This window comes from Anopheles gambiae, chromosome 2 (genome assembly GCF_943734735.2).
Source record: "Anopheles gambiae chromosome 2, idAnoGambNW_F1_1, whole genome shotgun sequence".
In the NCBI taxonomy this organism is placed as follows: domain Eukaryota; kingdom Metazoa; phylum Arthropoda; class Insecta; order Diptera; family Culicidae; genus Anopheles; species Anopheles gambiae.
The window spans coordinates 88,770,538-88,787,316 of record NC_064601.1 but is presented as its reverse complement, the minus strand read 5'-3'; the positions used below and the strand labels follow the sequence as shown (position 1 = coordinate 88,787,316).

At 44.1% G+C, this 16,779-nt stretch overlaps 1 protein-coding gene across 7 annotated transcripts in view; it reads left to right on the top strand.

Moving 5' to 3' along the window:
• The window catches only part of LOC1276401 (cyclin-dependent kinase 14), a 134,826-nt gene that overhangs the window by 76,837 nt on the left and 41,210 nt on the right, over positions 1–16,779 (top strand). For all 7 annotated transcript variants that reach the window (XM_061650647.1, XM_061650645.1, XM_061650646.1 and 4 more), the window contains one exon: positions 12,942–13,136. In XM_061650647.1, coding sequence (XP_061506631.1) covers positions 12,942–13,136 — 195 coding nt within the window. The remainder of the gene's footprint in view (positions 1–12,941; positions 13,137–16,779) is intronic.

Genomic DNA, 16,779 nt, shown 5'->3' with positions numbered 1-16,779 from the left:
ACTCACAATACATTATTTGAGTTCTTATGTTAAAATTAGCATAATATTGATAACAGGCAAGCTTCTGGGGTTTTCGGGGAGTGTAAAAAAGCCCTTTAAAAATAAAGCAACGTGCGTATGTGACACTTTAGAGCGCGGCTGGGAGCCTTTTGATGCGAAATGTCGTCATGGAAAACCGCTTCTGGAAGGATGTCTTCCCAATTTAGGCCCTTACAAAATATTCTTTTGCACAAACGCTTCAAGAAATAGCCTCACAGCTCTCCTGTCTTCACCTTCACACGTGCGTGTGTGTGTCACGCCGCCGGTCGTCATCCGGCTGGCGAAAAAACCCGGCAAGAATTCGTAATGACTTGTTTTCGTCTTTCTTGCACCATTTTGACGTGCGGTCCTATGTGCGCGAATAATACCGGCGCCAACTGCGTATTTTGCGTCGTAACAAATACACACGCATGTATCCGATGTGTCCTTAAGCTATGCCTGGCAGAGCTTTTCCCGTTGCTTCTTATTACGTTACAAAACGACAGCGAGTAGTAAAAATGAGGCAGGGAAAGCCTAGAGGTAGCCTAGCGTGTGTCCGTACATGATGATGGTTGTGTTCCGCGAACTTGATTACGGCATTAATGGGGCGTTTTTCCGCTACCGTTGGTGTGTGGGCGCGTTTTTCCACGGCCCCGTGTTGTTGGTGATGATGGTGATGATGATGATGTCTGCTTTTTCGGGACAAGAAGGTGGAAAGATGCGTGTCCGCGCGCACGAGACGGTTGGGTTTCGCGCTGGCTCATTTCACGGCAATGGCGCACGTCTTTTGGCGCTCGGCAAAGCTACGAATCTTGTGCAGTCTCTGATGAAAATTGTGGAAATTCAGTGTACGTGTGTGTTTGTGGCTATGTAGCACCTGCAACCTGTTTGCTAACCAAGCTGGAAAAGACCCTCACCAAGAGGTCCCGGGACGGTTATTGGTAGGGCGTTAAATAAGGAGCAGCTTTGTGAAAACCATTTCCAGCCTTTTTTAGGGGCTTCTTTTCGCGAGAAAAACATCGCGTAAAACTTGCACGGCTGTGTGATTTTGTATGGTTCTTGTAATGTTTGCCGCGTTGATTTACTGTGAATTAATGAGCGTTTTCTTGCTTTTCTATTTCTTTCACTCTCTGTAGGTAAGTGCTGGCCCCATAGCATCCAATCTGGTAGACGGAACTTTCCAACAGTTGACAGGAGATTATTTGGTATCACGGTGTTATCTGACTTTCATTTGAGGTTCTGGTGAGCCTATGAATGTTTGTGATTATGTTTCCACAATTACTGAGGCTTTAATGAAGATATTTTTACCGAAAAAGTTCCCAAACATGCGCCAAACAAAGATTTATGTACCCTAAGCCCTATATACGATCCAAGAAATACCGTAAGCGCGCTCTTTACAGCTGTTGCTGATGTTAATGTTCCCCGTAAATTGCATACCTTTCACAAAAGCAAACCGCGACAGTACCAACCACCAATATATTGCCCTTGGATGGTTGCCCAACTGATGATGTCGCAGCTGTTTCAATAAACTTTGATTGGTCTAATCAAACAGTGCCCCGTTTACGGAAACGACAGCGCAAATCTTCACAGCGCTTTGGTGATTCAGTACGGTATCGAAGCGTCATTCTCAAACGTGGCGCGGTTTTTACGGGCAGAGAGGACTCATAACTCTCCACTGGCAAACCCACAACAACAACCACGCAAATGTGCTTGCGCAACGATTACGACCATCTGCTGGTGAGTGTGGGTCTTGTGGCCTCGCAGTAGTGGGTGTTCTTGAGGAAGTGGGCTTCTTGGGCAATGTCCTTAGACATCCTTCTAGAAGACTTGTCGAGATGTATGAAAACCACTCACACCTAACCTTCGAATGTGTCCTATGGGACGTTATGTGTGTATGTTAGATGTCAATAAATGGTTGTTGCGTATTTGTTCGCCGTCAGAAATTGGTAGAAATTTCCTTTGGAACCTCACGCAGCTTCCCAAAGTTCTACCTTCAGTTCCTTACGTTGTTCTTACATTAAATCGTGCATAAAGAGTCTTTAGCATATGGTGCTCGTTCGTGTTTGATTGATTGATTAGTTTCTTCGCGATCGATTCATTTCCGATGCTTTCTTTTTTAGACGATTCTTTCATTCTGGAATATTGCCTTTTTTCGATATTTCATTGAGAGCGTACAGAAACAAGACCAATCAACCAAAAGCGATGGGAATATCAAACATAAACGAATGTTATCACGACCAACCACCCAACATGGAGCATTTTTCTCATTGCATCCTATTGATAGTGCACAAACAAATCGCTGGCGGTATTTCTGCTTGCAACGGCGTAACAAATGCTTTATCAATTGAGTAATTTCATTCTGGGTTTTTTTGTGTGCCTCATACAATCCAATGAATCACCACTCAGACGTGTAGAAGCGTTTCGATAGCTCAGTAGCCCGCATGAATGAATTTATGCGCTAATTAAGTTAATTTAAAATAGTATTCCATACAAAATCAACATCAACATCAGATTGACTGACTAATGGCGTTTTTATGGCTAGACCCGCATGTATTTTCAAATTTGCACCCAGACGTTCGTCTGTTTTATGATTATGTGCGCTAATCGAATAATATTTTGCACTGGTGGCGCTGTGGTGCTGCCAGTATGTGCTTATTTTAATTACTAAATTGTATTATCGGTGTCCATGGATTAATGCGAATGTATGATGAAAATTATAGCTTTTAATTAATACCCCGTTATAGTGCGCCTGCTAGCCGTTATGGGAAATTAATTCGATAATATTTTTTTTGTTTCAGCTTCTCAGCATCAGAATCGAGTCGGTATGCTCTGCCAGTGTAGCGTTATTAACAATGATCGTTCGAAAATGGTTGAGTCATATATTTTCCTGCGCTGTAATCTGTAGTACGAAAACAAATGAAATGTGAGCAAATTTGTCCATCAACCGATCGATATTCGCTGTCGTTTAAGGCGCAATTGGCTTAGCAAAAGCTTGACCAAAGAGCCGTCATAATTAACACACAACCTATCCGGAACACTCGAGGCCAATTTTTCCAGCAAGGCGCCCTTGTCCGTGCGATAAACGTGCTTAGAATATTTATGTCCCTTCCCACAACCTTCAATCAGAGCATGGTCGCACAGCCCGCTCAGGCACGACCGTCGTCCGGCGTCGGCTCCGGTTTATTAGTATGTTATTCACATACGATTGTTTTTGTGCAGAAGGTTATCGGTGAAGTTCATGGCATTACAGCAAGAGTAACAGAAAGAAGCCCTTCGGCGACAAAAAGGTGGCGTCTCCTGTTTCATGTTCATGGTTCCATTTACGTCAGGGAATTGTTTTGCCTACGACGGAATGTAACCAAGTAAAGAGAGAGAAAAAAAACACTCACATGCAATCAGAAGGTCAAAGGTCGTCACGGAATTATTAATGACATAACGCCACGATAAGGAAATGTGGTAATAAATCACAAAGCATTTGTTTTTAATCTATTTTTTTTTTTGCAAAACTGAAACTAAAATGTTATCCTGTAGTAATATTGGGCAAGTGAGATGAATGATAAGTCCAGGCAGTTGCGAGTCGGCATTTTTGTTACAACTTGCAATTCACGAGAAAGGAACTTATAATTTGTAAATATTTTTAATGCATCAACGGCAAAATATTCACGAATAATTCATAAAATCCTTGCTGTTTGATGCTAACTGCACCATGAACCCAGGGCACGACCCACCAAAAACTCGGACGAATGTCAGATCGCTCATGTAGCACACCATCAGTGTGACACATGATATGAAGTGCGGTTGCAAAGATTTCTTGCTGACATTTGCTCTGCTTCGTACGTGAAACCATCTTGCCACCTTGCATGTGTTCCGGTGAAAATTCTCTCCGTGCAATCAAATATCTGGTTGCACTGGTGTGTGTCTGCTCTGCTAGCTCCTTCGTTAGGTTCATACAATGTTGCACCGTGAAGAAACGGTACCCATTGCTGGTGAGTGTGTGGAATGTCAAATAAATCTGCACCCTGAGAGTGGCGTTGGTGATGTGTTGCGGTTGCCACATACCGCTAACGTTTGTGACTTTTAATTAAAAGTGCCACTCGTGCCCCGCAACCGTGGACACACTTCTGCAGTTCGTCTTCTTGTGCTATGCGTTGGAATTCCATATCAATAACACGAAATCAACGGGAGCGCGAGCGCACACACATTGGATGGTGGAAATTTTTTGGTGAAAATCTACATACTCCAAAAAAGTGGATGGTGAAAGGATTTTTTGTTTCAAGTGAAGTGGATCATTCATCAGAAGCAAATGAGGTAGCTCGTAGTATGAATCTGCTGGAATATTTGCTGCGCTTCATTGGCTAACTGATGCGGTTGTTTGTAGACCGCAATGGCAACGCTCTGTGTGACGCTCGTTATTTTAAGGCATGTGGTTTGGATTAATTTATCTGATACGGGTTGTGAAGAGATTTGCGATACGCTTAATGAAGGTAATTATTTAAATCAAACATTGATCAATCAAATCAAGGCTATGTCAAGCTCGAGACTGCTTGCATGGTTATAATTTAAATATCTGGCTTATTCTATTCTGATTTCAACCCAATTCGAGACAACCCGAAAAGGATCTTCAAAGTAAACTTAATCAATACAAACTACCACAAAAAATGTATCTACTTGACGGTGAGCTGACTCGATTGCAAGAATATAATAGTCTTATATGTTAACAATTTATTATAATTCATACGCCCGATGATGTGTTTTAAGTAGTTTAATTTCAATCTGTTTGAAATAGTCATTGTACCTCTTTAAAATGAATAATAAAATGATGTTGAGATTATGTCTCCTTTTTTCTTATTTGATACTCTATAGTTATACTATCCTTTTTTCGTATTTGTAACTTTTGAACATATGGCTAGCTATTCTAGTTAACTCTTAATGCATGTACTAAGGATATACTGGTTAACGAGTCATCCATTTAATGAATCTGCTACAAAACCGTATGTCAAAAAGCGGATCAGTTTGTCCGTTGTAATATTTGCACAACAACACCTCCAATGATTGTTTTAAACAAACACACATCGGTTGTACCACTTCTATAGTTGACACTGATTTCCGATTGCAGAAGGTTCATAAACCGCTGTCGGTACAAAGTGTCCGGAACAACACTCAAACAAATCGCCGTGCCGTGTCACCAAATAATAGATGAATCCGTTCGCGATGCGCTCGTATCGCCATATTGGCCAAAGGAAAAGCATTTGTCAGAGCACATATCGGCATAGCCGGACAACAAAATAGTAGTAAGCGCAAAAGCGTGGAGAGCACCATGGATGTGAACAAAACGGAACACGCCACGCCAACAACCTGCATCGGGAGCCCTTGAAAGCCTGTGGCTGTTGCCATTGTCAACGTGTGACATAAATAAATTGATTCACAGCAATTAGACTAATTGCAATTAGTTTAATTACTTTTTGCAATTACGGAGGTTGCGTTACGAGGTAATCCAGGGTTTTGCGCGCCGACTTGGCGCTAAAAGCTTGCGTCGCGCTGGCGGCCAACAGGAAGCATCCATTTGGCGGGCTGGTGCAAACAAATCGATGTGTGTGAGTCAGCAAAAGTAGCAGCTAGAAGTAGTGGCAGCAGCAGCAGTAGCACCAGCAGATGTTGAATTGAATGTTTAGGATGGAGATGGCTTTCGATGCTTCCACCGCGGGATGATGATTTAAACGTCTGTCTTTTCTTGGCGGAGGTAATTGTTTCGAACTCAATTTGGATACAATTTGGATATTTGCCTGGAATCATCATTCGGTTGCAAAGACTAATGATGCTTCAAGCAATCTCAGCAAGTTCTTGGAGTACGGCAACACGTGCACGCTCGCGCGCCTCAATTAAATAAGCATTTAACTAGACAAATGGAAGCGATGATCATTAATTACAAATGGCTTTCTAATCGAAACCTTTTAGCTTATGTTGATTCTAATGTAAGCCGTGGGCTTTAGTTGTTTGTGTTGATTTTCGTAGAATCATCGCAAACGCGTTGATGATTTTTTTTTTACTTGACAGAATTCGTTCAAAACACACATCCTTCAAATGAACTTCAATGAATCCAAAACATCAACCTCATTAGTTCCAATGCGTCTGTCAAGGTCTCAAGTATCATGCTCGAGTCTATCAACCATAATTGTCATCAACTGACAACGGTTTATTTACCACTTTGTATGCCCCCGCACTACTCTGCCCTTGTCAGCCATTAAGCATCATTGACAAAACTTTCCTTCCCCGACAAAGCTTCATTTTACAGCATCGCACGTCGCGCGGGCGTTAGAGAGCAATGTTTGCTAGTTATTGAATTTTCTGCTCTGGAAAATAGTTTCCCACTAACAGAATTTCCGCCGTAGCAAAGTGCTGCTTTTGCTATCTTCCCCAACCCCACACAAATCCCGCTTTCCGGTTATCCAAAAGGGCCCCCTCCCGACGAGCAACCAAGCGGTGGTGTGGGAAGCGAATGAAATCACGCAATAACGTGCGCATCTCGTGCGACCTCCGGCGTCGTCGTACACGGTGCTTTCGGTGCCGCTAAGTGTGTACCTACCACTAACTTTCTTTTAAGTAGTATTACATCTCAGACAACACTGGTACTGGCTGCCGTCTGCCTCCCGTTCTCGGCCGCGGGAAGCTGTTTGCGAATAGATCTTCGGCTTGCTTTTGCTAAGCCGACGGAAGCGACCGAAACGAAAGAGTTGTTCGTATAAATGTCTGCAATGGCAAGTCCCATTCCCTCAACACCACCCGATCTCTAGCTCTCTCAACGGACACGCTCGCAATACGTTCCCAAAACGTCAAACCACAAAACGAGAACTCTACACCGCGAAGCGCGCTTGCCGCCGGCGTGAACAGTTTTCCGAAAGACTGGGTTAATTAAAATACAATCGTTTGACGGCAGTTTGTGAAGTTAATTTTCCACTTTTCAATTAAACATTTCCCGGCCCGTTGTGGCACTCTGTGGCATGTCGAAATCGGGACGGGTATGACAAGTTTTCGGCCGACCGGGAAACCGCGTCGAAACTCCCGCGGCAATAGCTGTGGCATGGTATGGAGGTGTTGCTTGTGATTTATGAAGATGTTTGCAGCCACAATTCTACAAGACACAATCAGCCGAAACTGTTTTATTCATTGTCAGTGCGCGTACAAGCGCGCAGTGGTAATGATTGCTACCGCTCATTTGACTTTTCGTTTGCCGCCGACTGGGCTGGCTGACGTGGGCTCGTTGTCAAGTTCGATCACGTCTCGGTCGGCGGGAAACAAAGCAAATCAACTTTGCCTTCGGGCGGGGCCGAATAACCACAAAATGTAATCGGAACGGCTAATGGAAGACCGCCACCGCCACCGGCTATTTGTGGTAAGGATTTTTGCTCCTTTTGCCCCGAACTCGGCAGCTATTTTGAGATCTTTGCCTTCAGTGTGGTACGAAATGGGACGAACAAAAAACGCGTTGACCATCGAGCTACTCTCCTGAGCTCTGGCGGGCATTCAGGACGAACGAAACACTCGCCCAATCGAAACCGGAAGGCATGCAGTGCCAAAATGAGAGTAATTTGTGCAGAGCACCAATTACTTTTGTTCCCAGCCGGTTCCAGCCCCCGATCACGTATTAGACACGGTCCCCCGACCGAAAACTATTCGATTTGGACGGATGGGCGGAAGAATGTTCAATTGCTACGGGCGCTTCGGGGATGCGAATTTCTCCAAAAAAGAATAAAAGGAAGGAAAAAAAACCAATAACTTGTAAAACAATTGGGCGCAGCTCTGAAGTAATGATGCAGTGGAAATTTATGAAGACGACGATATTGGCAATTCAAATGCGAAGACGTGCTCGTTCGTAACTAGTTTGCGCGTGCATCTACAGACGAAGGAGAACTTTATCCCGCAAATCAACTACAAGCAAGAGGTCCAAACCTGTGCACAGTGCACAGTTAATGGATGTCGCTCGTAGATGGGGGTTTGTCTTTATTCACAATGTTCTACAATTAACAGGAGCAGCAACGTGAAAACAAGTCACCATAACGAGTCGCCAGTAGTGCTACCAAGTACAAAATTCTATCAAAGTTTGCCATGGCAAGATGAAAGTCCTCTTAACGAATAAACTCCCAAACATTATTCCCACGACCGCGAACCGGAGAGCTCCCGGGACCAGGATCTGCCACGTGCAATTTATTCTTCGAATCACTGCCACCATCTTGTGGGTGTTCAACGTTATCCTTGCGGATGGTTACTAGCTGAGCCACTCCAAAGAAGAGGACAACAAGAAAAAGCATGGAACGACAAAGCCAAATTTGTCCTGTGCACGAAACATCAATGGATTCGAGAGTAATTTAATAGAAGATTTTCTTTGATTTTGATGTCCCAACGTTTGGAGGAACGACTGGAAACGACCACTGGAAAGCCACACAACCAATCATCGTCCCTTTGGTAACTTTAAATGGGAAACTTTTTAGCTGCCACTACAATAGCCCTAACCTAATCAACGATCAAACCATCCCGAGAATCGGGCAATGGCCGGTAGATTGTAGACCGTCTTCAAACGGCCATTTGAAAATTGTGATTTTCCTCCACCTACATTAACGTCTCGCAAGATAAATCGGGGCTGTAGGAAAGCCGTCAAAGCACGTGCCGGGCTAGTGGCTAATCAATGCATAAAATGGATATGCGGCGTGACCAGTGTGGGAAGAACGATCCTTCTGATAAAACTGGGAGACCAAGTTATTACACAGGAAACCAATCAAAGCGAAGTTTTCGTTTGCATACAGCCAAACGCTTGATCGCTGTTGGTTTCGAGGAAAAAGGCTAACTAATAACATTTCTCTCCCTCTCTTTCTGTCGCTCAGTTTCGTTGTTGACCTTTTCCCTATAAAACCATCCTGCAAGGGAGTCAGAGTACAACGGTCGGGGTACGTTGGGAGTTGTTTTCTGGCGAAATGTTTGTGTGCTAGCGCACACAGAGCGCACATCCATCTGAATAAACTCATCCGCATTCTCATTCCCCAGTTTGCAGTCTCAAGCTCTGCACACCGAGAGTGGCCATTTGGGCAGCAAGGCTGACCATGTTTGCATAGGTTCTGTGCTGATTTCAGCAGCATCCTACACTCGATCCTCCTATACCATCCCCAGCGTCATCCAACTGGTCATGTTTACTCGTATTTTCGCTGTGCCCGCGTGTGTGTGTGTGTGTATGTGTGTGTGCCGGGGCTGTGTACACGCTGTGTCCTATTTTTGTTGCCTACCTACGACGTCGGTTCGTGGTGTATCCTGTTCACATCCTGTTTTACGACGCTTGTATGCCGTTGGTCCTACGGCGGGGCAGACACAGAGGTTTTCTGTGTCAAGGATCAGTGAAGTGTTGAAAATGAACTGCATACACAAACCAGAAACGACTACCGCCATTTAACACATCTCATGAAACACGGTACAGGGAGAAAGAGAGAGCGAGAGAAAGTAGAAGCGAAAGTTCATTACTTCGTAGCATCCAACGGAGAGGTCAGCGAGGTGCAGCTCTGAAGTATCAGTAACCGGGATGCAATCGTTAGCACCGGAAACGGTTACTCTAGGCACTCTGAACGGTCTCTGTGTGTGCCTGTGCGGGTATGTGTGTGCCATGACAATCCCTGTGTCCTACACAAACGAGACACCGCTGCACCGTGGCAGTGTGGTGTAAATCCATTTAAATTTAAATTTCCATCATCCTAATACCACCACGTCGACATCTGGCCGGATTATCCGCTCCCAGAGAGCGCACGACGCGTGGAAGCGAAGGTTTTCCCGATGACTTTGCAAAACGGTTGCTCCCGTGCACCACCACCCGGCCATCTCCCCGGCTCGGTTGTTGGGGGCAGGTAATTGACCCAGTTTTTGGTTTCCGCTTGGTCACGCCCAAGGACCAAATCCCTGGGATGCAGCCCTCACTCTCTCGCAGTTGTGTCCTTCGCGCTCTTTCAATATTCCAGTGCTGGTCCTGGTAGGTCCAAGGGATGGTGAACTATTCCGAAGGTAGCTCGTTAGTTGGATGGAACTGATGGAACACCCAGCTCGGGACATTACACCAACCTGTGTGAAATCCCTGATAGGCCAATTTCGACCCGATCCTGTGCCGTATCATGCTGTCATCTACAGCGAGCGACCGCAGAGCGACCGGAAGAGGCAACTGTGGACTCCCACCACTGCTCGATTGCCCCGTGGAGACGATTATTCATTCATGCAGCTTTCTTTCCATCCTTGGCTATTGCTATTTCCGCCGCTACTGCTGCTGCTTGTGCTATGTGCGGTTTAGGCAATGGATACTTCCAGGAAGCTGGTTTTTTTTGCTGTGTCCGTGTAGGTGGACTTGTATTAGGCAAGGTGGGACACTTTTGTGCTTCTGCTAGTCCTGGGGGCATTCGCTCTATGCATGGCATATCAGACGCAGGCACCGCCTCGTTAGTCTCGCGCTGAATGAGGCAGGGATGCGTTACATGACCTCGTCGAATGTTCAAGGACTTCGAGAGCGAATTGACGGCGCGACAAAGGCACCTCTGCGCGCTATAGAAGAGAAAGCAGAGCCTCTTAAGGTCAAGTGTTTGTGTACAGAGCAAACTCATGTATGGAACCTTGTACGGGCTATTTATGGGACCCAGGAACAGCATCATTTTGAAGTCGTTTGAAATGAAAATGATTAAATGCAAGTATTGTATGTGCCTTATTCCTAACTAAAATGCTACCGTTACATCATTTAAGGTAAAGTAACACAATTTATATGCATTTTTCCCTTCATTTTTTATGAAATAAAAGTTCAGATAACTAAGCATCCGCTAAAGCAAACAAACCTTGACAGAAAGGATGTTGTTGATGGAGGGTGAACAATCGCCGGGGACATTATTTCCTCCGCCACCACCACTTCAAGCAGCAGGAAGTGTCATTAATCAACGGTTGCTTCCCCGAGGCGTTCCGCTACGCGAGGCCGGCGTAGGCTGTCCTCTGACAGCAAATCCACGCTGATGAATGCCTGATGAAGTCTTCCACGCGTGAAGTGAAAAGTGGTTCAACCCACCGACCGAAGGATAGCATGGGTGTGGGGGCACCTCAAATTAAAACGACACAAGAGAAAAGCAGGAGCAGCAGAGCAACGTCTCGCTACACGTCCCAGTCAGTGTCCCTTGTTTGCAATGGTGTGGAAGCGTTGTTACATTTTTTTACGCGTGCACATTGTACGTGTGCTGCTGTCGTTGTGATGCGGGATTTTTACACATTGCTGCTGCAGCGTTTACTCTCTCTCTCTCTCTCTCTCTCTCTCTCTCTCTCTCTCTCTCTCTCTCTCTCTCTCTCTCTCTCTCTCTCTCAGTGTCGGGCGACAATTATCCTGCGCTCTGTTTTTGTCGCATTTTCCCGCGGTTTGTGTAAAATACAACTTGCCACTTGCTAAATGGCTAATCGGAGAGTGCTTTTTTGCGATGGTACTTACCATTATCTCCCGGGTTATGCGTTATGGGGCACCGCCGCCGGTCGGTGAAATGAGGTGTCCCCCAGGCCGGGTCCGTACTGTTTGCTGGCAGGACGAATTGCGACACTCGAGAGGATAATTTAGCACGCCGAAGTGGTAGGCGAAAGCAAAGTTTACGTTTTGTGAAATTATGTGCTTTTGTTGTCTTTGGATAGGGAGCTGTTATTTTTTTTTTATTTTGTATCAAAATTTGAATGATTGTAAGCATTTTTCTTGTATTTTTTTATTTTATTTAACTTTAAGTTACATCTCTTTTAAATCTCATCTCTTTGCATGAAATATACTTTTTATAGAAAAGTTCCTTCTTTCTGAAAACAATTGAGCACAGAGCACAACATTCAAATATTGTGTTAAAAAATAAGCAATTAAGAAGAAATGATACTGGGGCCCTTCACGATTCTAGTCAGTTTTTAGTATGGAGTTTGACAGTTGGAGACTGAAATCATGTAAACACTACTCCAAACAAAACCACACATAAAACTAGCCTGCAATTTTCAGTCTAGATTATTCTAGCCTCAAAGCTAGAATTAGATTCGAGTACCTGCTCGAAAAATGGCAAAACAAGGTGGTGTTTCCATTTATCCCAAGGTGCTTTAAAGAGCTCTGGTGATGGAATCCAGAATCAAAATGTATGTAGTCCAGGTGGTCTTTTTATAACCAAATTTGAATATCACTTTTTGACAGGATGGATGAAAATTTATGTTCAAACATGCTTTCTGGAGACTTGACGATTCTTAAAATCTTCATTCGGAAGCAGACGCGTTAAAAATCAGCCTTCTAAATTCATACACCTTGGGATAAGCCCACCTGTATGTTATACCCACTTAGATAGCTGCTCGATAATTGCTATACAATGCAAACAGCCTGAAATTTCGATTTTTGACAGGCTGAAATTTCAGCCTACCAACTTAAAACGGAAAGGACCCCACTGATAGTATTCATAATCAAATGCTCCAGAATGCAAGAAATAATTGAAGCATTCATTGTTCAGAATGATTATCTTGTTGTCTGAATTAAAGTTTTGCTTAGAGAAATTATAAGCGAATAATCCTATTCATGTTTATTTTCTATCAAGCAAAGATGACAAAGTGTAGTTGTGACCTTGTGTCTCGTAAGCTCCACATCACGTGTCTCGTAAACTCCCGAAATCTCAACTCTTTGTCAGATACCGATGATGTACAGCTCTTCCCTAATCAATGCTATGTCAACAGTCTTAAATTAAAAGCAAACAAGAGCCTTGGCAAACCTTTCCTCAGCGTTTACAAGCAGATTATACAGCTACGCAGCTAATAAATTACAATTCACAACACCAGTACACGTTGATGAATTTTCGTCTTGCCCTCCAAACTTAAATATGTTTCCATATTTTCATTACTTTACCTCTCTCTCTCTCCCTATATAGCGATATCGCGCGAGGAAAGCGACGACTCCACGCAGCAGAACAACCACCATCACCTTCCGCACCATCACCATCATCACCACGGACATGGTCACAATCGTGGCGGTAAAGTGCCCTTCAACGGTTACACATCCGAGGAGTACCTCGACCGACTGGAACCAAACGGCAACATCCCGGCCGATAAGTCCTACAGCAAACGTAAGTGGAACTACATCAACGGGGAGGGGTACATGATGCTGACAGGTTTGCGCGGCTTACCTTGACAGGCCTGTCAACTGATGCGGGGAATGGGTTTCCGAATTTGTTCGGATTCTGATCGACTAAGACAGTACTTGTGCGATTTTTTAAGTAAACAAAACAGAGTTTATGGCATTACATCCACGGCAAAAATGAAATCCTTTCAATTTTTCTACCCAATTTTCTTGTAAGAATTTTTCCACGGGCTTTGGTTTTTTTCCTTCCCTATCCTCACACTGTCATCAGAATCAACGCCTCAGGAAAACACCCCCCCCCCCCACAGTTTAGCAATCGCCTTCGATGATGTGTCTGTCGTTGTAGCAAAAACAAACTTCCTGTTGAAGCGCCTCACCATGATGATGGTTTGGAAGCAAAAAAAGGCCCAGCCCTGTCACACTAATCTGTTTTCTTGCGCTTAAACACACCGTTTTTGTTTGCCGAACCATTTTGAATGGCACGAAAAATCGAAGCACGAAACACGGTGTCGTTTTCCGTGGTTGGGAGGTAGAAGTTTTCCTGCCACGTCTTCTGTGGCATTATGTGAGGCGAAGAAGGGAATAAAGTTTACCCTCCCCTCGGGGTTGGCAGTTACGTTACTGACAAAGAGTACGTCTCTAACCAGGGGCACAGGTTCTTTCGCCCTCCAAAAAAAAACCAAAGGAGGTAAGGAAGTGCTAATGGTTTTTCTAACTTTTTTCTCCCCCATCCCTGCCGTCTTGCTGGTGCTACTTCTTTCCAAAATTTGGTCCAAAAATTATGGAGACAACAACACGGGTGGGGAAGGCTTCTTTGTTTCCGGCCGTCTCGTTGCTCTTCAGGCGAACAAATTACAATCACGATTACGAAACGAAAACTCTTCCGGCTTGCCAGGCCATCCCTAGGCTGTTTTCTAGGCTCTTTCTTGGTTGCTTTGCTGCACATCCCCCTCCAGAAGGAGCCAGCGGAAGAGGGCAAATAACAATGCAGTGAGGGAAAACAATGGCAAGAAGTGGCCACGTGTCTGTCTTGCTGTTTCTTTCCTGAGACAAAAGTTTCATCACATGCGTGAAGACGAAGTGGTGCGAGTTTGGGTTGTAGCCGTTATAGTAGCGAGAGTTGTCGCAAATCGATTTTTTATTGATTTTTGCCATAAAAGGGAATACATCCTTTGGAGAGCCGTTGCATGCAGTTTGATTACGCCGACGTGAACTGTTATTATTTTCAATAAAACAACTGTTGTGTTCTCCCGCAATGTGTTTTGGGAAACATGATTTTCTTTTATATTCGTTATTTCACCTTATTCTTTGCTTTTTTATATCGCAAAAGAATGTAATTCTACCAGCTCCAATCGATTTGCTGGGAAATTTTATGCATAGAGTGCTATATATATATTGTTCCTATTGCACAACCTTTCCCATATCTGCGGGAGCACAACTGTACGCCATTCCAGTTTTCCCCAAAAAACCAAAGCCAGCTCTCTCCATTATTTGAGTGATTTCTAGCCCGTTCGTTCTCCCCACCCGTGCAGCCGATATGCGACGGGACGAACGGGGACGGTACGAACGTGTGCAATGCGCGGCCGGCCATAAGGCTCCAGGATATTTTTATCCGAGCGCAAATAAATTTATGATTATGGCTCGAGTCGCATAACTTTATCGCAACAGCGCCAACATATATAAAACCGTAAACATGGCGAAAGCAACTCGCCGTGTGTATGTTTGCGAACCAAAAAAATAAAAGGAACGTTCTAGTGGTATCAGCTCTAGAGCGAGCTTCATTGATATCGAGCCAAGAATTGGGTGTGTGTGTGGGGCCACATGAAAGCACTTGGCGAGGTTTGGTGTTCGCCATCGAACGGAAGGGTTTCCCCGAGCCGAGGGAAAAACGGTTTTTTTTTTGGGTTTTTATTTCTTCTTCTGGATGGCTGGAGATCGGCCGATCTGGAATTTCTTGGCCGAAAAGCAGAGATCGAAGGCGAAGGAACAAAGCAAGGCAGAGCCCCGTAACTGAATCTAATGAAAGTGAATGGGTGACAATATTTCATCCCGATACACACACACGTACATCGGTCCACACTAAACGACATCCATCGACTGTGGAGGCACGAAACTCCATCCAGTGTGTGTATGTGTACGTGTGACTTAGTAGTAAGTCACAAAGAGCTAGTAAATAACTGGCGTCTAGTTGTCCCGTCAGTTCCCGACCGCCGCTGCACGGCGTTGTTGTTGCTGCTGTTGTTGTTGTGTGCTTTTGCGTCGCATTCTTGTCGTAGATTTGGCAGGATGAATGTGTGTCGTAATAGATAAAGTGAAATTTATGCTAAAATTCCTTTTTCTGCGGTTGTAATACAGACATTCGAGCGATTTGTGAGCTTTTTAGTGCCTTCAAACCTTGAAATTTGGTCTTGAAATGCTCAATCCAAGCTGTTTTGTATGAAAACTGTTTTTTTAGATACAAAAATATGTTTTTGTTTTTCGGAAGAAATCTTTTCTCTTCGCATTTATCGTTTTCTCAAATGAATGCAATTATACCTTTATTGATCCCTTCCACACCAAGACCAGAACATAAAACCGATTTAATCCTATACGACCGACACCTTACGTGAGTGGAAACTTAACGCGGCGGTGAACTTTTGGCGGCGACAGCTAAGAATTATTTAATAGCTAAGAATTAAGCACACTACTACGACCATCATCACCACCGGAAACTAATCGGTGTTACTACTGTGCTGCGTGCAGTAAACTTTCATTTCTTTCACCAGAAAGGTGGAAGTCGTAATAGGTCCTTTAATTTACGTTAGCCTTTCTGTCGAATGTTTTTGGCGGCTACTTATTGTGTTTTGGTAGGTGGCAAGAAAGAAAACCAGCAAAACAAGAGCCGATTTTTTGTGATAAATTAATTTAAACTCGGTTTTACGCTACTTTTCTAAACCCCCACCAAATGTCTGGAAGCAAACCCAGCTCAATCTAGGTGTCACGGAAAGAAGACAATATAAATACACCAATTTTGAGTGTTTCTGGCACTTTGAAGGCTTTGTTAGGAGTTTTCGTGGCTCTAAAATGGGCAGATGGAGAATGATTACGAAAAAAAACTGTTTACAACATCAAAGTCGTGCTTGCTTTTCTTCTGAACTTTTCCACTGAAAGCCCTTCCGAAGTAAATGGTTGCGAAAAGTGTCGTTAACAGGTTAATGGGTGACCGTTTGCATAAAAACGTTTTTAACGTTTTGCTATAATTCTTTGACCAAATGTTCGATACCTCTTTTTTCCTTCAGTTGAGTACGAATATAACTTTTCCATTTTTATTTCCTTAGGAAAAAGGTATGGAGAAGATGGAGAACATGAACACTAAAGGTTTTTTTTTTAAAAGGACCAGAAGTTTCCGTATCACTTTACCACTTGTGAAGCTTAACCGTATCTGTTCAAGTCATAACTAAGCAAGTTTAGCTCGACAGTTTTCCCCCGGAAACCCTGGACGGGACAGTATCGCGGCTGCTCCGTGGACGCGCTGAACGTAAGGATGTAAATTATTTTCTTGAAATGTGACACCCAACCACCCACCCAAGCTTCCACTACGCACTCTATACCGTGCGGTGTTAAAAAGGCGCCGTTATGCTTCGCGGGCC